The sequence below is a fragment of the Liolophura sinensis genome, chromosome 1 (genome assembly GCF_032854445.1).
Source record: "Liolophura sinensis isolate JHLJ2023 chromosome 1, CUHK_Ljap_v2, whole genome shotgun sequence".
In the NCBI taxonomy this organism is placed as follows: domain Eukaryota; kingdom Metazoa; phylum Mollusca; class Polyplacophora; order Chitonida; family Chitonidae; genus Liolophura; species Liolophura sinensis.
The window spans coordinates 67365922-67389898 of NC_088295.1; the positions used below are offsets into that span (position 1 = coordinate 67365922).

A 23977-nucleotide genomic window follows, 5' to 3' on the forward strand; every position below is an offset into this window, starting at 1 on the left:
GCAAACTCATGCAGAGATGGACCAGCGACAGGCTAAAAGCTGCGGTAATTCTGACACATTCACGTCAATCGCCAATCATCAAAACAAATGTAAAATGCATGTCTGTGTGAATTCCTTGCAGTTTTAAACACTATTTGGGGGTGGGCATAAATGGTCGTTTTAGTGCGTCTTCACTCATTAACATATTGGAATTTCCCCAGCTGACTGACGTGTGGCTTTTACAATGTAGGCCTACCTGTTTCAGAGATTTTCACCTTTATCTTCTTCGCTCCCACATATTTGAGGGCATAACAGTAATAAATTGCATCCATTTCGTATCCGCTCCGAGTTACCGATAGCACAGTCGGTAGAGCATCCGCGTCGGGAGCGGTACATCTAGGGTCAATTCTGGGTCGAGTCACACCTAAGACTTTAATACGGGAAGTTGTAACTTCCTCGTTTGGCCTTCAGGGGACAGTGCAACGACTGGTTGACCCGTATCAGTATAATGGCTCGGGCGGGTCATCTTACTTGCCTGCGGTAAGTCGTTTCAGTTAAGCAGCGCTAGATAAAAGAGTGGTGGAAATCCGTCCTGCAACAAAGAGGCACATTACATGCATTCTAAGGATTCCTTCGTTGTCACATGACTGAAAAATTGTTGAGTACTCACTCACTTACTCACTCCGCTCCAAGTTTGAATTATTTTTTTTTTTCATCGTTAAATTTTTCATTAAAGATCATCATTATTAAGCAGTTTCCTTTTCTTTCCTCTAGTTTCACCGTGTAGTTATCCCCCCTGATCTGGAATCCAGACGAACAGATAGACAGTCCCTGGTTTTCTTTCCGTTAACCGCCGATGATTTTGAATTCAAATGTCTGGACGGCTCCAGTACATACGAGCCTGTTACGTCATTCAACTACTGTGTCAAGGATGTTTTCGAAGGAAAATATGTTGACGATGATATATGAGCAACACGCCATGGTATCTTCGAACCATTTCATTTGCTATTCAGAAATTGGGCATGGGTATTGAAATGTTGAGGTGTATATATAATCAGACAAAATGCCGTTTAGAATATATTTTAAATGTCGGGTCTTAGCCTGTCCTTAATAACCTAGAATCAGGCATCATGTACGACTATTTCATTGGTAGGGGTATGACACAGTTTTTACAGGTTCTGCAGTTGTTGGTTGATTGACTTGAAATTGTTTTCGTCTGAAGCCATTTTCAATTTCATCACAACTTCATAGACCTGATAGAATAGGCTGTTTAGCGAGCTCACTTGTTTTGTCGACCCTCTCGAAAAGTGCGAAGACAATATACCATTTTCAGACCTCGCTAGCCACAAATGTGCTACCCAAAATGATCTACTACAGTTAGCTCACTGATTTAGAGTAGTTTGCAAAAACACTTATCAGTTACACTCGTTCTGCTAGAGCCAATGCACGCTGTGCTATTTTGGTTCAACCGTCAATGTGACCTCTTACAACCACGATGTCCATATACAGTGATTTCTGGTTTTGATGCCTGGGAATTTAACACTTCTCTTTGTGCTGGTCACGAGAGAACACCTGAATAAGACGGGTAAGGCATTAAAATGTGCTGTGGTTGTGGTGATATGCAGTGACTTAGCCATGATAAAAAAAACTACCTCTCCACTATTCCAGCCCGCTAGGCCGAATGACCTAGAAGCTCTGAATCGCAAGACGGCCACAGATATATTCTTTACGTTTTGTAAATCTAATACTCAGGCTAATAACTATTTCAAAAACAGTTACTCACTTACTTAACTAACCTGCAAAAATGTTTCATATAAATGTCGTTTACTATGTTGTGAAAGTAAAAGACTACAGAACCAAATTATTGTTTTAAGAGGCAAAAGTGGTCTCTAAACAGTGTAAATCTAGAAACAGATTCACAAGTCAATGGTTGCTGTTTTGTGTTTTTTTTTTCAGATATTCCAGAGATTCCTTATCCTTGCAAAAACAAATATAATATATACATGAATAGTTTATTGTTAACATCCCTTCAAGGTTGTTGTACTTCACAAAAGTTACACTCACAGCAAAGGCAAACTAAATGCCACCAACCACAAAAAGTCTGTCAAATGATGTTTTTTGGAGAGAAGAATGGTACAGACAGTTGAATTACCATTTCAGTGGACATAAATGGGCTGAGATTTTGTGAAACCATTCTCGATATCGATATTTGAACTCTCTGTATTGGCACTGGCAGCTGAAGGGCAACTTACTAAAATCTGTATGGCGACACTGAAAGCAGTGTCGCCATACTTTAGTAAAAAAAAACTGCCTTCTGAATATAAACAGTTCTAATCCCCACCCTGTTATATTGTTTTTAATTTAAATGAGGGGGCCCCCGTGGCTCAGTTGGTTAGCACGGTAGCGCAGCGTAATGACCCAGGAGTCCCTCACCAATGCGGTCGCTTTGAGTTCAAGTCCAGCTCATGCTGGCTTCCTCTCCGGCCATACGTGGGAAAGTCTTGCAGAAACCTACGGATGATCGTGGGTTTCCCCCGGGCTCTGCCCGGTTTCCTCCCACCATAATGCTGGCCGCCGTCCTATAAGTGAAATATTCTTGAGTACGGCATAAAACACCAATCAGATAAAGAAATAATTTAAATGAAAATAAAGGGAAGGGGTCTGGGACAGTTTCCAGTCGTTGTGGCGATAACCAACTGAGCCCCCAGCTGGCTTGAACAACAGTCACTTCACATCTTGTAGTTAACCTACATTGGTGTTTTAGCTAAGTTGAGTTGAACTATACAGTCACCTCACATCTTGAACGTAGGCTATAAAGTCATTTTAGCTAGATTGACATGAACTGCAGTTGCAGACACATTTTGTAGGTAGGCTATTTGGTCATTTTAACTAAGATGACTTCAACAGTTACCTTACGTTTGTACTGCTAACATACGTTTACTACCCCTACCGCACATCTTTATGTAGGCGGCGATGTCATTTTAGCTAAGATAACATGAACTGCATTTATTGCCGATCTTGTAAGTAAGCTCTTTTGCCAAGTTAGTTCAAAAAGTTGACCTAAGCTATGATTATATGACATTCTGTACGCAAAAACTGTTGTCATTCTAGCTATAGTAATATTTCTCTGGTGTTAAGATCGTTCTCTGCAACGAGTGCTCGTGTTTATAAAGGAAATTATAAAGACTTAGGTCAAAAATTGCAAAGAAAAGAACTCAAACTGTGGTTAGTACATTTTTCAGCAGTACAGAATAAGTGTACAAATTTAAAACTTGCCTGACCTAAACATTTTAACTGTAGCTGTGTTTTTGCGTAAGTCTTGAGACACCTGTTGACAGATTGCAAACTCTGGATAATTTGTCCTACCTTATCACAAATTGAAACTTTTTAAAGAAGTTTTAAAGAAATTATGCAGGTTGACCAGGAAATTCCTCGGGTGCAATAGTTTGTTCTTTATCAGATGACCTCCACTGACCTCCCTATCATGGACTTTTCCATACTGAACATTGCCAATGTCAAGACAAGCGAAGCACAGTTGTTACGAGAGATGGACAAACTGAAGTCTCTGGCTAATTACCTAATTGGAGCCTTAGAAGAATTCGGATTCTGTTACTTGCAAAATCCCGGTGTGCCTGTTGAAGGTTAGTTGTTAAGACACATGTATGATGTATGAAATAGCTGTATGCTTCTTTTCGGTTTCGCTGGTCACAAGAGGTCTTTCGTCGTACAGTCTTAGCCGAGCAAGCAAGAAATTCAAATAGCGGACTGCAATAAAACTGGAACACCAAATTTAATGATCTGAAGTTTTCACTTAGATCGCTTCATGATCCCGCGGCCTGAGCGATATCACAATCTGACCTACAGTGTAGATATGTCAAACTTATTTTGACCTGCCGCTATAACAGGTGGCGATGATTACGTACATGCTAGTAACACATGACTAGGCCTACATTCTAGATGCGTACATCAGCCCGTGGTTGATTGGGTAGTTCTTTCGTAGCTGGATTCAGTACTGGCGAGTTAAGATTCAAATCACAATATTTGATGTCCTTTATGAGAAACGAGATCTGGAACTTTTCGCAGCAAAGTAAGTTCCCTTGTACTTTTACAATGATTAGGCTATGTCTCTCATTAGTGTAATCCATTTCTATATCAGGACGAATGCAGGAGTCTCCGTGGCCGAGAAGGTTAACTCGCCAGCACAGTGCAATGACGCAGGAGCCTCCCACCAAAGCGGTCTCTGTGAGTTCAAGTCACGCTCATGCTGGCTTCATCTCTCGCCATACGTGGGAAAGTCTGGCAGAAACCGGCGGATGGTCTTGGATTTCCCCCAGACTCTGCCCGGTTTTCTCCCATACTGCTGGCCGCGGTCGTATAAGTGGAATATTCTTGAGTACAGCGTAAAACACTAATCAAATAAATAAATAAACATATCAGGACGCTATAACTCCCTCCCTACATGTTAAGTACTGCTATATACACGCTGGAGGCATGTCACACGATATTATGGTCCAACATTATGATGGGAGGAAACCGGGCAGAGCCCGGGGAAAACCCACGACCATCCACAGGTTGGTGACAGACCTACCTACTTACGACCGGAGAGGAAGCCAGCATGAACTGGACTTGAACTCACAGCGACCGCATTGGTGAGAGACTCCTGGGTCACTAGCGCGCTAACCAACTGAGCCACGGTGGCCCATTCATGATATTTGGACGTTGAAATCTTAAACATACAGATACAGATGATATGCTCGGATATAATCAGAGCCATGTTCTGTAAAAGGTTTACCTGTTGTTCACCTGTTGTGATTACCTTACTTTTTCATGCCAGATCGTCCTAACCTACCGACCGTTGTACGCTCTGTCGAAATACTCTTCATATTCAGATACAAGTAGGCAGTGTTGTAATCATGTTAGCCAATAAACGCTCCGTACGATAAAAAAAAATATGGTAGTTCAAGTTAACTTGCAAGCCACACAACTATTTAGTGACCCTATGAACTGATCAATAGGTATTAAATTCTTTTCTTAATTAATTTTTTACCACCATACTCAGAAATTTTCACTTGTACAATGGTTGGTGGTAAGTTTTATTACAGGTGGAGAAAACCAGAGATAAGTCACTGTCCTTGGGCCAGTAGCTGGCTTACTTCAGACTTGCATTCCAAATTGGTGGAGAGAGGTGCTTCTCCTTAAATGTGAAATGGATGAATAACCCTTGGTATACAACTTATTGTCACAATGAGAGCAAGGGAATCTAAATTACCTACAGCCTGAACTGAATCTGTACATGGTGTGCCAGCAATTAGGAGTTCACCACCTGAACACAGAGCCATGCTCTGTATTTTGCTATTAAAAATAAGATCCATATAGAAACCGTTGGTAATAGGGTGGTGAAAAGGTGTTTACTGCAGAGAAGGTTTCACTCGGCCATCGTTTATTTCTCATCATAATTGTACTGGTGTTCAGTGTTCTACCTGAAACCTGTAGCTGAATTAAACTAGGTACTCCATGAAAACGTGAAAGAGAAATGGCGTGGCCAAGCGGTATTATACACCTGTACAGTTGATTTACACAGAGTGTACCAGGTTTATTTATTTGATTGTTGTTGAACACCACACTCAAGAATTTCTTTATGGGTAGAGGAAACCGGAGCCTTTCCTAATTTATTCAATAGCACAGAACAGAACACAGATATGCCCCCTCCTTTCGCAACAACAACGTCAGGAGAAGACGAAATGGAATGTCCCCGGTAGCTCATTTAGAGATCTTGCTTTCCATCGTCACTTCACGCCTTTGGGATACCAAAATACTATTGTTCACTGATGATACTAGTTGCGCTGCACAGTTTTTATAGTATACCAGAAATCTACAGCATATTTCCATTTTTTTTCTTTTTAGCGTGGACATCAAACAGCATCATTGTCGTAAGCTATATCTATAGAACAAGTCAACTCTCATTTACTGTTTACAAATATATAAAAGAATTAAGCAGCATTTTATCTTGTACACAGGCTGTGAAAATCTTCAAACTGAATTTAGCAGCATTTCATCTTGTACACAGGCTGTGAAAATCTTCAAAATGAAATTGTCATTCCATTTTAAGGAATCACCAAAATGATTTAAACCATCGATGAAAACAATTTCCTGCAGATGACGTCAACTGACCTCCCTGTTGTGGACTTTTCCATGCTGAATATTGCAAATGTCAGGGCAAGCGAAGCACCGCCGTTAAGGGAGAGTGACAAGCTAAAACCATTGGCTGATAACCTAGTCGAGGCTTTAGAAGAATTCGGCTGTTGTTATTTGAAGAATCATGGGATATCTCTTGAGAAGGTAAGCTACAATGGTGAATACCTTAGGAGCATGATAAATGGCTGTATGCTGATTTCGTCACTTACCTTTGCTTTCACTGGTAATTTTGTTCTTGTTGGTTGTTATTTTTTATTTGTGGCCGAGGAGTGACGGTGTTTGTCATGCGGCGATGGAAATAGTTATGGTTATAGACCAGGGTTATAGACTTCGCGACTTACAGTCTCAAAGTACAGATTTAAAGATTTTTGATCGCTCTGCCTCCCAGTGCCCATCTCGATATATGGAAAAGCCATAGCTGTGAAATATGCATAAAGTCACTAGTTTCTCCGTTACATAGCGATAGCTTTCACTGACAGAAGAAAGCATGGCATAGTGTTTATCTTTCTCCAAATCAGAAACCTTCTGATGTAATTGGGCTATATATAGTTTATTTTTCATTTCTGACGATTACTCTTTGTGGGCAAACTGGCAAGGTATGGGTTGATCCACCACATCCGATGTAACATTACCACTTCTCATGACAACGTTAGTTTTCATTCAATTCCAGGTGAAAGCAATCGTGACGCCATGGCGTCACAAAAAGATTTAACATTTGTAACCATCGTGTGGGGCATCCGGGTGACCTATTTGCAACAGTACTGCTTATGATTAGTGAATTGCGTATTCTTGATTGAAAGTTCGGAAAGGTCTATTACTGACATTGGTCAATTTAATTTGGACCCGAGTTGGGAAAAAGTATTCAGTTATATAATCTTCTTATCTACGTGTCTTTTAAAGGCTAAACACTTGTTTGACGTAACAAGAGAAGTTTTCTCTTTGCCCGAAGAAATCAAAAATAAGTACGCCCAACGAGACAATGCTATTCTTCACGGCTACGTCACAAGGGAAATCGAAAGGTAAAACCCGTGTCATTACTTTTGCAACCAAAACGACCAGTTGTCTGCCTAGAAGTGTTCAGTATTTGGTAATGTTACGAATGACTTATAAATGAACTGCACTAACATAAACACTAATATCTGCCCGCTTTCCTCCACCATTAATGCAGGCCGTACACGTCAAATATTCTTGAGTGCGTCGTAAAAGACTAATCAAAGAAATAAATGTACACATAAATGAAAAAAGAAAGGACACGTTAAGGGGGCCACCATCTTGGACGTGAACTACGCTCTTATCTTACTGCACGCATAAGAACTATTGCCTTGATGATGATTTAATCTAGCACATTAAAAGTACTGTTGACTATTGACATCTAATAATTTGCAGCAACATGTTTTACCTGTTTCTCCTTGAGCAGTTGTGCTGGTTTTCTATTGAGCTTACGTTTCTACCTTTAGGCATATATATGGACAGTTAGAATAAAACCCTAAATGATTTAAATAGACAAGTGGCTGGATTTCACCGGCAATACCAGTGACTATTTGTCAAGAATCACTCTCAAAGTATTTTATTTTATCATAACTGTTTCACACCCTATGTGCAGCAATCGAGGAATAGAGTTCAAACTCTTTTCTCGTTGAAGGTATTAACAGTCCGGCTGTATCATGTGACCTGTGAAAAATGTTAGGCAGCCCCTGTAGACATTAATTTACCGATCACTTGTCTCATTGTGATTCAGAGGCACAAATGACACCTATTTCCTTTAGAAACTTGTCAAGGTCATAGAACTTCAGCTCCTCAATTTTCTCCAGCGTTTGTCTACATGAAATAAATTTTGCAGAACTTTTTTCAGAAGCCAAATCTTATAGTAAGTTGACCCCGCAATTGTTGCCTATCATTTTTGAGAGGTCACATGATACAGTAGGGCTTGTTTTCCTCGACCAAAAGAGTTCGAACTCGAAACCCTATTGTGATTTATCCAATAGCTAATTTTTCTATACCACCACATTCAAGGCAGCCCATCAATGTGAAAAATATGACCCGTCTAAAAGAAGTCTCTCTTTGAGCAATATATTTTGTTCCTTTTCCTTAATATCTCACTGTTTCTGTATAGATTTGCTCGTGATGCAAAGAGGTAAATTTGCAAGCTTTGCAGCGTAACAGCAGAACCTGGAGTGTTTTTACACCGCTGGGATCCGACTTTCTTGGTCGGGTGGGGAATGTTACCGGTTACTTTTTGGAGTTGTATGATTGTAAATCTACGCCTAACTCTGAGCTGGTTCATACAGATCGCATAGCGGTTAGAGTAGGCAGAGAACCCTCCTCATAAGTCTAAACCTCAGTCGGGTAAAACCGTATACCTAAAATCGTAAACGGATATAATCGCTGGCAGTTCATTTTCATCTTACCTTGGCTTTCTCTTCGGTCATACATGGAAAGGTCTGCCAGCAACCTACGGATGGTTGTGGGTTCCACATGTCCCGGGATCACGAAGTCAAAATTTCGTATCACTTTAAAACTTTTATTTCTTACATAACATTGTAAAAATATTGCTTGAAAACGTAAATTCTGGGTAAATTACTGTCATACAAATTTCCTCTAAATAACGGAGAGGCACATACCATATTTAATGATTGAAATTTTGACTGAAGCCTAAGATCGCTTCATGATTCCAAGGCCCGGGCTCTGTCCTGTTTCCTCCCACCATAAATCTGGCCGCCATCGTATAAGTGAAATAGTTTTAGTTGCGGTGTAAAACCCCAGTCAGATAAATAAATAAATGATGAGTTCAATATCAGGACAGTCTTTGAAAAACGTGATCTGAACGGTCAATTAGTTCGACGATAGATGTAATCCATTAAAGATTAAATCAAAATTATGTCTGTCATGTAACCACTATTCTTACGCTATATGCTTTAGTTTCACATTTTCTTAGTTATTAAAGATAGGATAATATCTAAATACTTGTTAATTCTGTATGTTTTGCTGACAAGGTCCAAGCAAGTGAACTCTGTGGAAAGGTACGAGACGTTCATGGTGTGTCCTCGACAGGCAGACGATGTACGTACCTTCATTGTGTTCAGGCCTATGTTGACATTGAATCTTGCAACCCATGTCATGTAGATATAGACTTTAATATATAGATATAGACTCACCATGGAGTTACTTTATACATTGTAATAGAAAGCAGGAACTGATTGCTTGTTTGACATTTTAGCTACAAAAGGGTGAGTCAAGCAAATATGTTTGTACTGTTAAAGTACATGAGCAGGCTGGAAATCTGTTGTATGTTCTTAAAATACAGTCCTAATTCCTTGGTTTTGTCACTGATACAGCTCTGGGCGGACGAGGTGGCTGAATTCAAACCCGCAGCTTTGGGCGTGTACTACGAGCTTCAGGAATTGTCCAAACGGGTCTTCGACGTGTTGGGGGTCGGACTCGGTTTGAAGGTTTGTGTGTAATCAAACTCCTCGCAACTTTGTGTAAGCGAGTTCCTTTCCAATATTAAAATGATGTTATAAACCGTACAGGCATAATTTCCCCATTTATAATAGAAGTGTGGTGATCCTTCATATATGCATATTCAACCCAGCTTTTTTCATTAATCCAGTAAATGACCTTGTGATAGATTTTTACGACTTACAGCATATAGAGTAAAACCAGAACAGCGACGACAGTGTCATAGTTAGCAAATGAGATGAGCCTGTCACGATATATCAATATGCTAAAGTGGATGACAGTATCACGATACTATTTATTGTAAGATAGGGAAGACAATATCACGATTTGAATACCTTTTTTGTGTTACATGGGTTACAGCTTCTAGTTCTTTAAACATATTTTAAAATAGGTAAGAGAGTATCGCGATTCAGTAACAATATTGCGAGGTAAGGAAGAATTATCTCAGTTGTATTACCGCGATATGTTGTAAGACACTGAATGCTGTAATGCAGTTCTGTTTATCGAGAAGAGAGACAGTATCGCGCTTATTTTACCGTATTGTAGGATAGTGAAGGCAGTAATACGGTTTTATTTACGCATTGCAATATAGTAGGACATACGGTTATGTAGTCATATTGTAAAACACGGCAGTAAGTATCACGATGATGTGGTCATATTGTAAAATACAGAAGTCGGTGTCACAATCATGAGGTCATATTATAAAATACGTAAGTCAGTATCACGATTGTGTTACTATATGTCACGGCTCATTGTGCCATCGTTTTGAACCTGTGGGTGTTGCTACTGCGTCCTGAACTCCTTATTAGCTCCCCTTCCAAATTATTTTAAAAAAACGCCAAAACAAAATAGAATTCACCGAGCCCAAATCACATAAACCGACAGTGAATAGTTATCTCCCCTGGCCTATAAATTTAAAAGTGTTCTTCACAAACAACCACAGGTAACAGGCGTCACATACAGTAAATTACCTTTAAATATTCAACATTGGGAAATAAACATGTTACTGGGAATGATAATTCGTTAACTTGGAAACGTGCAGTGAAATTACATCACGAGCTGGGAGAATGTCGGTCGGTGCTTGTTTATTGATTAATTAATTAATTAATCAGTAGAATACCTTTATGTAATTATTGATGTTTCAGGACCGTGGCTACATCCGGCGTTATCACATGGACGACTTCGGGGAAATAAGAGATGCTCTATATCACCGGTACCCGGATGACTTTGGTAAGTAGTTGTAAATCAGTAGGCCTACCAGGTTAAATTTAGTAATTAGCTGTAACTTAGAACCAAGATGATCTTAGAACAGTCGCTGTAAATCAGTATTAGTATTATTTCGTTAATTAGCTATAAGTCAGTACTCGGATAAAAAATTTGATAATTATATGTGAGTCAGAATCCGGATAAATTTGGTTAGTATTTGGAAGTCACCATCCAGGTAACTTTGTAAAGCAACTGTAAATCAATACCCAGATGATTCTGGTAAGCAGCTGTAACTCGGATGACTGTGAAAAGCAGCTGTAAGCACTCGGATGACTGTGAATAGTAGCTGTAAGTCAGTACTCGGATGACTGTGATGAGCAGCTGTAGCTCAGTATTCGGATGACTGAAAACGGCCGTAATAATTTGGGATGACTGCGCGACAGGCCCTAAGTAGCTGTGACCCGAGTGTTTTGGTTAATGGCTGTATTTTGGTACGAAGCTGTATGTTAGCACTCGAAAACCTTGGTGGGTATATAGCTGTAAGTCAGTTAAGAATAACTGTCAATACAAGGATCATTTGGATAAAAAGGGGCCAACGTATAAGTCAGTAACCGGATGATTTTGGTAAGTAGGTGTGTAACAGGGAACGAATAATTTTAATAAGTAGCTGTCAGACAGTACTCAGACATGAACTGTTATGGGCCCAGCTCCTACTCCATCGGCAGATACTGAGCAAATGCTGCTGTTGTTGGTATTCTCACACCAGAAAACAGCAGCACTTCTAATCATCTCATTTTGCATTTACTGTGGTATAGAAGAAAACGGCTAATGATGTGGCTTTCAATCTTTCTCTCTGCAGTGCCTCAGCCCGGACAGGTTCGTTTCCACCCCCATTATGATATTGGAACTGTGAACCTCATCTATCAGGACAGTGCAGGCGGACTGGAGGTGACAAAGCTCAACTTTAGTCCCTTTAATAGTGGTTACCACGAAGGAGATGATCCTTTGTCCATTTCCACATAACGGCATCATTTCCATATAAGGATATATAGGTCATATCACTTACCAGGTGTAGCTAAAGAAATAGCTTTTCAGAGTTTTGACCGGTATTTCATAACACTGCAATGCTTGGTTCCATTTTTCAGGAAAGTTCTCTTTAGCTGAAACTCCCAAATGTGTAGCCATAAAATATAAAACTTGTTTAAATTTCTTAATGTCTTAATGTGCATGAATAATTGTGTCTGTGTATATACAGATTAAGAAAGAATCGGGAGAGTGGATGGCTGTACCGTACATCCCGGGCACAGTGATCATGTTAGTCGGGAAACTCATGCAGAGATGGACCAGCGACAGGCTAAAAGCTCCAGTAAGTCTGCGTCAGTCATTCGGAATTTTTATCAGCCTACTATACTAATGGATTGGACTGATAAACGTTTAACGCCGTACTGACGAACTAGATGACGAGGGTCAGGTTTATGAGTGGAAAACATCGGAGGAGTATAACAAAGATTTGGCAAACCTCTTGACTTAAATCCGCGGCCGAAACAGCGAGATTTGGATTTGATTTCAATATTGTCAGCATTTGCGTTTGTTTTAAAAATAATTCTAAAATACAAGCCATTCATTCTTGCTTTCAATTCTCCTTGTTGTCACTTACTATGCTGTCATGAAAAAAAGTGGAAAGGCCTACATCTTCGAAAAAAATTTTTCTGTTTCTTTCAGTTCCATCGGGTTTCTATTCCCGTTGATCTCGCGCCTAGGAGAACTGACAGACAGTCGCTGACGTATTTCCCGGCAATGGCGGATGATTTTGAGGTCAGGTGCCTGGACGGCTCGGACAAATACAAACCTGTCACATTTCAAAACTACACGTACAAAATTATTTATGGAGCAAAGCTTACCGGGGCACTGGACTATCAAATAGATGAGAAAACTGAAGAAACGTGTCCATGAGAATGAAATACATAATAATTCAAAATCTGGAAACCTTTGCTACATGTACTCACTAATTGAGTTTTTCATTTTTTGAGCAATGGTACATCTTACCATCGTTTCCCTTGTTACCTGGTAATTAGAAAGTTATGTGTAACTCGATCTACTTTACAGCAATAAAGCTTAGGTAGTTCTCCATCATATAAATCAATCTTGGCTCTTCCGTTTTAATGGTTAGCACTGTATGGCAACAGAGACATCTTTTTATGAAGTTAGAATAAGACGTTTTTTCTGTGAACAAGCAAAGCGGTGATATTCGTGATTTTGTTAATTTGAAATGTTTCTTGAAAACTTGGGACTAATCAGACAATTACATCCGGGTTTCCTTAGACAATTACATCTGGGGCTCCTTGGATAATTAGATCTGGGGCTACTTTGACAATTAGGTCCAGGGCTCCTTGGATAATTAGATCTGGGGCTACTTTCACAATTAGGTCTGGAGCTGCTTGGACAATTAGATCTGGGGCTACTTTGACAATTAGATCTGGGGCTCCTTGGACAATTAGATCTGGGGCTCCTTGGGAAATTAGAGCTGGGGCTCTTTATTCAGTTAGATCTGAGTATCCTTGGACAATTACATCTGAGGCTCCTTAAACAATTAGGTCAGGGGATCCTTGGGCAATTAGGTCTGGGACTTTTTATACAATTAGACCTGGGGCTCCTTGGACAATTAAATCCGGGGTTCCTAATACAGACAGATCAGGTGATCCTGGGACAATTACATCTGGGGCTCCTTGGACAATTAGACGTGGGGCTCCTTAGACAATTGGATCTGGAGCTCCTTGGACAATTAGATCTGGGTCTCCTTAGACAATAAGATCTGGAGCGCCTTGGACAATTAGATCTGAATTTATATACTCTCCCAATGTCACTGTGGGTAGGGGACAATAAGCAGTGGACGGAACTGGTATGGTCGTTTGACTTGTCTTACGTTCATTGAAGACGGGCTCTGCACCCAGAAAACTTACCGCGAAGGAATAACTGCAAAAATTCCACAGTACGGTGTTGAGAAACAATCAGTCAATCATGGACCGCATTTGGCTGAAATGTGGGCCTACATTATATCTACAACTTTATATACTTTCCAAGTTCTTTGGTGGATTGTGTGGAACTCTCTGGTACTCGCTGGTTAGGATGCTGCTTTAAGAACTGAATGACATTTAGGAGGTGAAGGGAGTTTCTTCCACCCAACAGGTAGTGGGCCGTGGGCCTATGAATAAACGTGCTTGTCTTTCAACAGTTAGGACAGACGTGGTGCAGGCTCAAACCCCGCCTTCGACAACGGAATTGTAGAATTCACCTGTCTAACTTTTGGTCGACAGTAAGCGGTCGACAGTACTCGAAAGAGCGTTTGCGAAATCTCTTTCTTGAATATCACTTGTCTTTCACAACTGTGGTGTGCATGCCTTCATGTATCTGTATGTAACGCGTGGAAAATGTCCGGAATGACTTTTCAAGGTCGGTGGTTAACCCAGGGTACATCGGTTCCCTGCACGTGGAAAATGTCCGGAATGACTTTTCAAGGTCGGTGGTTAAGCCAGGGTACATCGGTTTCCTGCACGTGGAAAATGTCCGGAATGACTTTTCATGGTCGATGGTTAACCCAGGGTACATCGGTTCCCTTCACCATTAAAACTGCCATGCACTACCATCGTATAAATGAAAAATTCTTGAATGTGGCGTTAAGCACCAGTGAAAATAAACAGATATAAAACCTAGTTCCGTACAATAAGTGAAGCGTTTTTATTTATTAATCAGTGAAATAAATTAACTCTACGCTCACGAAAGTATTCGAACAAAGAACATTTGCATGAAAACCAGATGTGTAAGTAAACACCAAAATAGCTTGTCTCCAATCTAACAGAATATGTCCAGAACCTATGACATTGATCACGACTGTGAATTAGTCGTTTACAGAGCCAAATGACTAGAAACATAAACTGTTGAAACACATCAGTTCTGCCTCTTTGGGCTAAACTAAATGTTTAATTACCTCTGGTGTTTATTCACGTGCAAGATAACAGTAGATTGTAAACATTTTCTTGACTTTCACAAGCTACTGTTTCAAGACTACTGAAGACGTCAGCTGTTTACCAGTTTACCGTGACGATTCTGAAATGTTGTGTTGCTGTATACGCACATTATTCCTGTCTCGTGAGACCAGAAATCTTCTACGGTGACCTCTGGTGTATACGGTCACCATTTTACCTGGATCGGTGTTGCTCTGATATCGTATATTTCAGAATGAATTACTTCCCATCTTAGTGGCAGTTTAACATGGCCGTTATTTACTTGAGAGTTTCGTAAGTTTTCTCAGTTGACGACATGTTTACAGTTTCCCTGACCTGAGACAATGAATAATTAACAACGCGAAGCAATCCACATTGCTCTGCCCGCCAAACTGACGACAGTCTTTTGGAATTGACGTCAACTGGGCAGAGTGTATAAACTATAAACATTGAGAGACCAGGACAAAGGTTTGTTTTAATTTTCTCCACAGAGTGAGCCACACATAAACCTGACTTGATCTTCGAAAATGATGGCACTGGTGGTAAAACCACAGTGAAAGATGACATACTTAATTTATTACCTTACGCAGTGTGAAACACAAGGTTCGTCAAACAGGGCCCAAAGGTTCAAGATAGACATGTTGTATTTCGTTAAACATCAGTCATACGCGTGTAATACAACGACTGAATTATCGTAGATCACGAACTTCATTCTGGTTTATAGCTATGTAAAGAAAGGCGTCTTAAAGATAAGAAACCATGGATTTCGTGATCGTACATTTGAGGTTGTGATAAACTCTCTGGACGATAACATTTAGTAATAATACGGAAAGCCTAAAGAAAGTTCAACAAAGATCAACGAAAAACTAAATGAGTGGGCACCTATTTTGGAACATCAAATTGGAGGTATCTGGGACTTGAAGACATCATTACGTTACCTGTACAGTGTTAAACGTTACCTGCCCTAACACTGTTAGGTGACAGTTTCACTGAAACTGTATCGGGGCTCCGTCTACCTGAGCTCGGCATGTGGTCAAATTAAATATGGTCCCGATCAAATTTGGGGAAGTTCAGTCGATGGTAAAGACGAGGACTAAATTAGCCTTCCATTCCAGTGTTAAGTCTCTAGGGGCAGGAGATTGTTTGTGGACCGCGATAAGGCCGTGGTGTACCCTGGGGAGGTCAACAGGCTGTCCCATTGCCCTGTTCAACGTGATCGGTAGCGGACCTGATAACTAGCCTAGTATCGACTAGTTGTGTACAGATATTACGTTGTCTGTGTTGTGATTTTGAATTGCTCAGGTGCTCTCACGTACAAACGCGTTGATTTAAAGCATCATTGACGCCAGCATCACAAAACTTTATATCGGGGATAAGCATATATATTCTCAACGACGTCTTTCAACTTGAGTATAGCCTCCCAGGACAATCATGGATAAAGAAGTAGACAGATACCTGAACGAGAGCCTGCTAAGTTTCAAACATGCCGAGACCAAGAATTCCGCCAGACGCGGCTCATTAGTCAAGAAAACGAAAGGGCTTGAACTTCAAAAAAAGATGGCCACAGCAAAAATGTCTAAAGAAGAGCGTCAACTGAGAGAAAGTTTGCGGCAGATAAAGATAGAGCAGAAGAGGAATTCGACAATAAAAGGTAAGAATCGATCGAGAATCGGTAGGCTTTATTTCATGTGTCTGTCGTAATACTGCTGATTCGGGGAAGACGGTTATTTTTCAAAAAATTCATTGAAAGATATCGACTTTGATTGGAACTGTTGATATCATGTACCGCGCGTGTGATTAGTCCTTATCCGTAAAATATTTCATCACATATTAATTCTTTACGGGCCAAAAATATAAAGATCCTATGACCCATTTATACAGTTACGCCCTGCACTGTATTTAAACACAATCAACACCAGCTACAAGGCTTTCATATTTTACAAAATCTGAAGAAATGATGAAATAATAGTAATTATGTACTTAGTGCAAGCATCAAAAAACCATTTATAGACCTATATAGTTAGTGAAGCGTTCCCCTCACAACTATGATTTTAATACCATGCAACTATTATAATCCCACTCCTTCAGCAAGCAATTATAAAACCGCGGTGGTCAGACATGGATCCAAGATGATATTAGGTTTCTTGACCATTCGCTTTTGTATTTTCTTGTGAGAAGAATACCAGCTGAACTGAAGACTTCAATTTCCCCAGATCTGAAGGACTTCGGTAAATATCACGCGAGATCGTTTTTCTGTGTAATCCCAAACCGTTGATAGAGATCAGGCAGTGGACATGCACCACTGAGTGAACAAGGGATAGGGGCAGTTTGCTTTCTTATTATTAAACTTTGGATAAAGGAACTTTTTTTACAATACACCTAAATCTCAAATACTGCTAGTTTGAAACATATGTACATATATACCCTATTATTTTTTTCCCAAAAATAGAACCACGTTACCAGTTTCTCGTATCGAGTTAATACAAAAGAACAGGTATATTTAGGAATATTACAGTGTTTTCATATTTTTCTTTGCAAATTATGTATGTACATTGATTCATTACTGTAAAATGGTGTAACAACCACAGCTTGAGTTCTTCCCTGTTCAGAGTTTGTCATTTAAAGCGTTTGCAATTCTTGACCAAAGTCTTAAGCTGAATGATATATTCGAACCAGTGGCTATGGAAGTGCAGGGGATGTGTGAGTTACCTTGCAGAATGTTTGCTGCTCATTAATATAGAGAGCACTATTGCCGTATCATCAGCAAGAGTAGTCTTTTCGTACATGAGCAAAGAGCAAAGAATGAGTGCATGAGTATACTAAACGCCATGTTGGAACGTTTTCAACCGTGTGCGATAGTGAGCAAAGGAATTAGCCCCCCCCCCCCCTCTTTTAGTTGAAAGGGTAAACTTACCCGTCTTTAAAGATGAAACAGAGATGCCAGTGACGTGGAGTAATTTATACTTTGCTTGAGTCTGAACACCACAGTAGATTGACCGGCAAATTAACTCTCATCACACAAACTGTATACAGTTACCGTAAGCTCCATCTGTTGACCGTAAAATCACAGCTTTTTGGCGGGTTGTGTTAACAGCCTGTTTATGGGCAGCCAGATCGCGCCTCCACTACACTGGTGAAATTCTCTAAGCATTCCGAAGCCCAATAGCTGCATTGTAGGGCGATGTTGTTGTCGTTGTTGCTGGGGGTACTGTTCTCTTGAATGATCTTGTTTTTGGGTTTCGTTTTGGAATGCACATGCCTCGGAGCCTGTAACGGTACACCTGTCATTTTTGTTCTTTGTGCTTTGATCTCTTTTAATATAATATTTCGTTGATGTCACAACGGTACACACTTAATTGTAGCTGGCTGGTGCCAGTGTTGGCATATTTAAAACTCTGCCGTAATGGAATGCCGCACAAGACGCACCAGAAAGTAACACAAAAGGTTACACGTATTAATTTTTCTTACTTCTTACTTCTCCCGGACTTTTACATGGTACCATGCCATACCACCACATGCGACTTGCAATTTTCTCTACAACATTCACAAGTTCGGAGGCAATTTGGGAGGACTCAAATGGCCGAACTGCGTATGTCTAACTAAAACTGACGCCGGGCAGTATTCTTGGACTATCTCAAAGTTTAAAGGCTTGCATGCTTATAGTTTGAATGAGGATTTTGCTCAGGTCTCACGCTTAGCAACATAGCCCTTGGGGTAGTTCTTGACCTGTACAGTGAACATGCAATGACGTTTCTCCTCTCTCCATACCCAAATCGAAAAAAAGGGACAATTTACCTTTGATGCACAGCTGATTCCAATATACTTCTGCGCCATTCCAATTAATCATCAGCAATTAGATAAATCAAAACACATCGTCTGCGGTGGACCGCTTATACACAGTGGAATTTGTATTCTTATTAATGTAATTCTTCAACTTTTTCGCATGTTTGGAAGATCTTTATTCATACATGTTCTGGGTGAATTATTTATATAATTAACATGTTCTAAGATAATGATGATGTTTGAATCTCCGTCAGTGTACATAAAGCACAATGGTGGGTTCTGTCATGACTATACCGTAACTCTATGTCACCAGTGTTGTTTTCAACACAAGCTGGGCACCAATATGCATGATACTCCAATGGGACTGGTGCTAGAGGGCGTGTAATTTGCTACTATTTACGCATTTGCATGATTAGGTAGAATAAAACGCTAACTGACGTAAATTGACTACAGGCCATATTTCAACGAGTGCGTGTGACCATTTGCCAGCTATCAAACTGTTGTCGCTGCTTTGCTCGCTTTTTCTCTATGCTGCACTTCTTGAATAAAAATAATGTATTCCTGCATAAACCAGGATTCTGCTGGTGGACTAAGCATCTCCGAGGCCTATTTTGCATTGTTTTAATGATAATGTATGTTAAATGTGATGACAAAACAGCATTTTGAGTAACTCTACAACAGTGACGTCTAATACGTTGTAATTAACAACATTCACTGCATTTTTTTCTTTCCAAATTCTGCTTAAGCCATGGTCCTAGGGGATATGTAAGTGTATCTTTTTATGCATTTACGTGAACATTTGGAATAAAATCCTGACTGAGGGAAATTGACAAGAGGCCGTATTTCACCTGTTACATGTGACCATTTGCCAGGTGTCACACTGTCGTCGCTGCTCTGCTTTTTCTCTCTAGTCTGTACGTCTTAATTATAAGTGCGTTATTAATTATTTATACACTTATTAATACACAGATATCGTTGAATGCTATATTAAATCAGAAGTAAACATAATGCATATATCTATATGGCAACTCAGGCCCACGTCGGACTGATCATTGTTCTCTTGTAATACATGGCTATAGTTTAAAAGACAAAGATGAGCAGTAGGCTGCCCAGCTTGAACCCGAAATACTTTAGGAAGGGAGGATCCCCGCATTGTTGCTACTGCCTGAATCATTGATACCCGTATTGAACACGTTTAAAACATTTATGAAGCTTTGAATATCCTAATTTGCTTCAAGTCGAGTGATACAATCTTATCATGGAACAACTCGGTGGCTACTCAATTGCAGTCAGAGGGTTCAAGCCACACGGACAGATCTAGGATAAGCCTAGTAGCCAAGACATTCTTGAACTGACAAGCTTGTAATCTTACATGTAAATAATGTCTCAAAGATTGACAGAGCCTTCGATTAGTGCGAATAAAGAAAAGGTGACAGAAAATCAATAACAGCTTGAAGATCAGTCAATATCCTGGAAAGCAGAATGCAAAAGATATTGTATATGAAATCCAATTTACCGAATACGGCTTATGTTATATTCCTTTCGCCTTCATTGAAGTTCTTTCTTTTCACAGATCTCTAAGAATCCCTTCGTCATCATATAACTGAAATATTGTTAAATACGACGTTAAAGCCCAGGCACTCACTCACTCACTCACTCACTCTTTTCACAATTAAAACAATAATAAGCTGAATATAATTAAAATGCGTACTGTAATGTCGTCGATCTTTACTACAGAAATATCTTTCCTAAAATGGAATTCCTGGGATGGAAAATTGTTGTCTCAACTTGTATCTTGCAAGTTTGAAAATTATAGTTAAAATGAAAACTGGTAACTATGACGCGATTAGCTACAGGGCTTTGTTCGGCAGAAAGAAATAAAGAAAGTCATAATTTATGGTCTATTATACCTTTCCGAACAGTCAATCATGAACACGTAATTCACCAGTCATAAGCAGCAGTGTTCACAAACATTTTGACACAAAGATTTTAGTCAAAGTTCTAACCTCTGATATTTCAAAAGCTGTTTAGCAATGGCTGCTTAAGATGTGATTGCAAATTTCATTTTTAATGGAATTTTGTCAAGATGGCTATGGACAAAAATGCAGTGGGTGTGGTCAAAATCATGATCATTGTCAAGAAAGTATCTTTTTGGTTTACTAATTACGTTGGTGCATGTAGCTTGCTTCGAGTATATCCTGTTGGTGAGATCATAAATATCAGCTCAACCGTAGAGGATCTGTGCAACGTCAACAGACTTGTAATATTTACATATGTTTTCGCCTTCCTGATCAATCAATAACTAAACTAAGACTGTGAACAAAATTTATACAGTGACATAGACCTATTGTACCTTAGCTGAAACATAAATGGTAAACTTGACAATTTGGTATACGGGTAGGTGAGACAATGACTCTCCTTGTATGGTTGTAAGCGTTTACTCACAAGATACAAGAGTCTCACAAGTCATAGAGAGTCAACTTTACCGAGCAAACTGGGAACTTGTCTCTGTAGAATGTCAATTGAAATGGTGACTCGGTACCAGCTCCCCTCGTACGCCATATCTTAATACAGCCAATCACGTGGAGGAGTCTGTAATCCCTAGCTTGCTACTCAGAGGTAATGCTTATATTTTAGGGCGCTAGTAAAATGTATCAGAATAAATGAATATCAAGAAATATTATCATTACAATAACCCTTTACTCTTTCAGAAGAAGTCATCAAAATATATCTCGATGGTAATATGTTTGTCCTTCGTGTGTCTAAATCACTTCTGTATATGTTTCCTAGATTTTTGTTTTCTTTTTATTCGTTTTTTTTATGTGTTCACTGTGTGGAGTTTGGCGTGTGCAGTGCAGTGCTACTTCTGCACATATGGCGATGATCTGTGTCCGATCACGTGTCAAATATTAAGGTGCAGGGAGGCCAATTGACCTAATGATAACCTAAGACATTTTTGTTAAGAATTTTAACGACAATGTAAAGATCGTAACATTGCTCACTTACCTTTGCACCCTGACTTTACAAAAGTAAATCAAACGTAATAAAGAGTAAAACACGTACATTTATATAAACTTAATACGCAATATAAACTTTTAATTTGTTTCAAACACGATTTTTATGACAACCAGTGTTACGTGAATATATGAAAGACTTCTGTATGAAGGTGTGTGCAGAGAAACACGCTGCACTCCTCTCAGCAAAACTATATAGTCATTTGAGAGTACAAGGGTTGTAATTAAGTGGTAGATAACGTTTATTAACATAATAGTAACAGTCTGCAATCAGCATTCTGCAAGCAAGTATTAATGTCACGTTATAACGTGTTAATAATGTTTACATCAATATATTAACAGCATTTAACAGTTTGATTATAAACGAGGAATACAATACGATACGAATAGTATGTAGCTAATGACTTTGTTGGTGTTTTATATTGAAGGATTTGTTAATTATATAACGATAGTAAGGTTTATGGGTGGAAGGAAATGGTAATGCACAATGAATGGTAAGAAATGCACTAATCATTAAAATTCCTTAAGTACGGCTAATTATATAGGTCAAATCAAATCACCTGTATACGTATACATAACTCACGTTTATCGATTGACATGAATGTACGCAAAAGATCATTTCGAACCAAATATTTTTTGAAAATTCATTTCATGAAATGAATGTATATGTCCTTCAGATTCGGTTGCGAAATCAAGAGAGCTGGAAAAGCAAAGAACCAAGCCCGTGGTAAAGAAATGTCCTTCGGCTGATGTGGATCCTTACCCAGTTACATTCCCTGCCATTAGAACTCCGTCTCCTTCCAGATCACAACATCCGAGTAACCGAAGCTCTCCAGGTCTTGTGCGGAGAAGGCCAGCAACTGGGTCGTCATGGAAACGACACGATGTGCCGGCGAGTCATAGATCCAGTGGATCACCGAGAACCAATGAAAGAAGAGAAGAGACAGGTAAGTTTCTAAACTTTGCGAAAGTATAAGATAATGTTTAATATATTCGTAGAATACCGATTTTCTGTGAATTTCGTTGGAAATGTTTCGATACCGGTACATATATCATTTTAAAAAAATAGATTTAATTAGAGAAACAATACGTCAGTAACACAAAGACATCTGATGAAAGAAACGGTATATATCCCTACTTGAGGTTTAGTTGCAATTCAATCAGTAAGAAGTATGGAAACTGACTGACAAAGTTTGAATGCAAATTTTGAAATGCATGTAAAAGCTTCTGTAGGGTATAGGTGTGTGTTATAGGCCTAACGATTAACGACACGATGTGAACATCAACTGTATTTCACATTCATTCACATTTTTATATTTTCGAGAAATTTCAACATGAACTGGAATTCCCGATGGTTTTTAAACACTATATGTGGACTGATTAGACTAAGCATTGACTTTTCATAGGCCATTCATCGACCTATGTACTTTGAGCAAGGATATATCCATTATTATAATAATACTCATAGCGTCTGTACGCTAGTTGGAAGATGGTCTCCTGTGTTATGAGCGTCTATCAGACAGCATTATATTCTTTGTTCAATCGATAATGTTGTTTAACTTGAACCTCCGAACTTATTTGTAGTTGATAATTACGAGTAAAGTTACTTTTGAAATATTTTATGAAATTAGATGGAATCAGGACTGAAATGTCCATATGACGTTTGGTAATGGACTGAAGCTTGGAACCAATATTTTTCTTTTGTTGTATTTCCTTTTCACTCGTTGTTTATTTTCCAGCACGACTATTGGCTGCCAGGGTGAGAGGTAGAAGGGTTTCGCATGAATTCGAAGATCTTCAAATGGACACAAAAACCGGAAGTTTACAAGCTCTGAAAGATACGTCTGCGCATGCCGTTGCTGCTCGTTTCCTGTCACATGAGTTAAGTTCCTGCGAACAAGGAGGCTCGGTGTCGAGTTTGTCTTCTGTGGAAGATCTATACTGGGCAGGAGAACCGGAAGCAATTACTTCAGTTCGACGACCTCGGAAGACTAGTGAACAACAAAGCAGAGATGCTCTAATCAAAAAGTCGCTGACTGATGTCAATAAAAAATAATAGAAAATAATACTTCTGTCGTGCTTTTTGGATTTTAATCATTTGTAGTTCGCCAGAAAGACGTTCTGGATACCATTGCCTTGTATGGACAGAAAATGTGGTTTGACTGCCACATTTATATCTGATATAATTTATCTATGAGTTGACTGTGATATGTGTTCTTTTATGTGATGTATTTATCTTATTTTAAAAAGGCATTATAAAATGTTAATCATAAGTAGTTTTGCATTTAGATATTTATTTCCAAGAAGTCTTCTAGAAAAAAGTTTTTCTTTAAACCCAAA

At 39.3% G+C, this 23977-nt stretch overlaps 2 protein-coding genes across 2 annotated transcripts; both read left to right on the plus strand.

The window, feature by feature from the left end:
- The first annotated feature begins 3528 nt into the window (after nucleotides 1-3528).
- LOC135462043 (uncharacterized) lies at nucleotides 3529-12792 on the plus strand. The gene is made up of 9 exons (XM_064739381.1): nucleotides 3529-3620; nucleotides 6136-6318; nucleotides 7075-7193; nucleotides 9168-9234; nucleotides 9510-9623; nucleotides 10779-10863; nucleotides 11699-11787; nucleotides 12095-12205; nucleotides 12562-12792. Exons 2-9 carry the CDS (start codon nucleotides 6136-6138, stop codon nucleotides 12790-12792), a joined length of 999 nt encoding a protein of 332 aa, XP_064595451.1. The 5' UTR covers nucleotides 3529-3620.
- Nucleotides 12793-16271: 3479 nt separating this feature from the next.
- On the plus strand, nucleotides 16272-23693 carry LOC135463523 (uncharacterized). Its single transcript, XM_064740785.1, has 3 exons — nucleotides 16272-16491; nucleotides 22315-22584; nucleotides 23377-23693. Exons 1-3 carry the CDS (start codon nucleotides 16272-16274, stop codon nucleotides 23691-23693), a joined length of 807 nt encoding a protein of 268 aa, XP_064596855.1.
- Nucleotides 23694-23977: the final 284 nt, after the last annotated feature.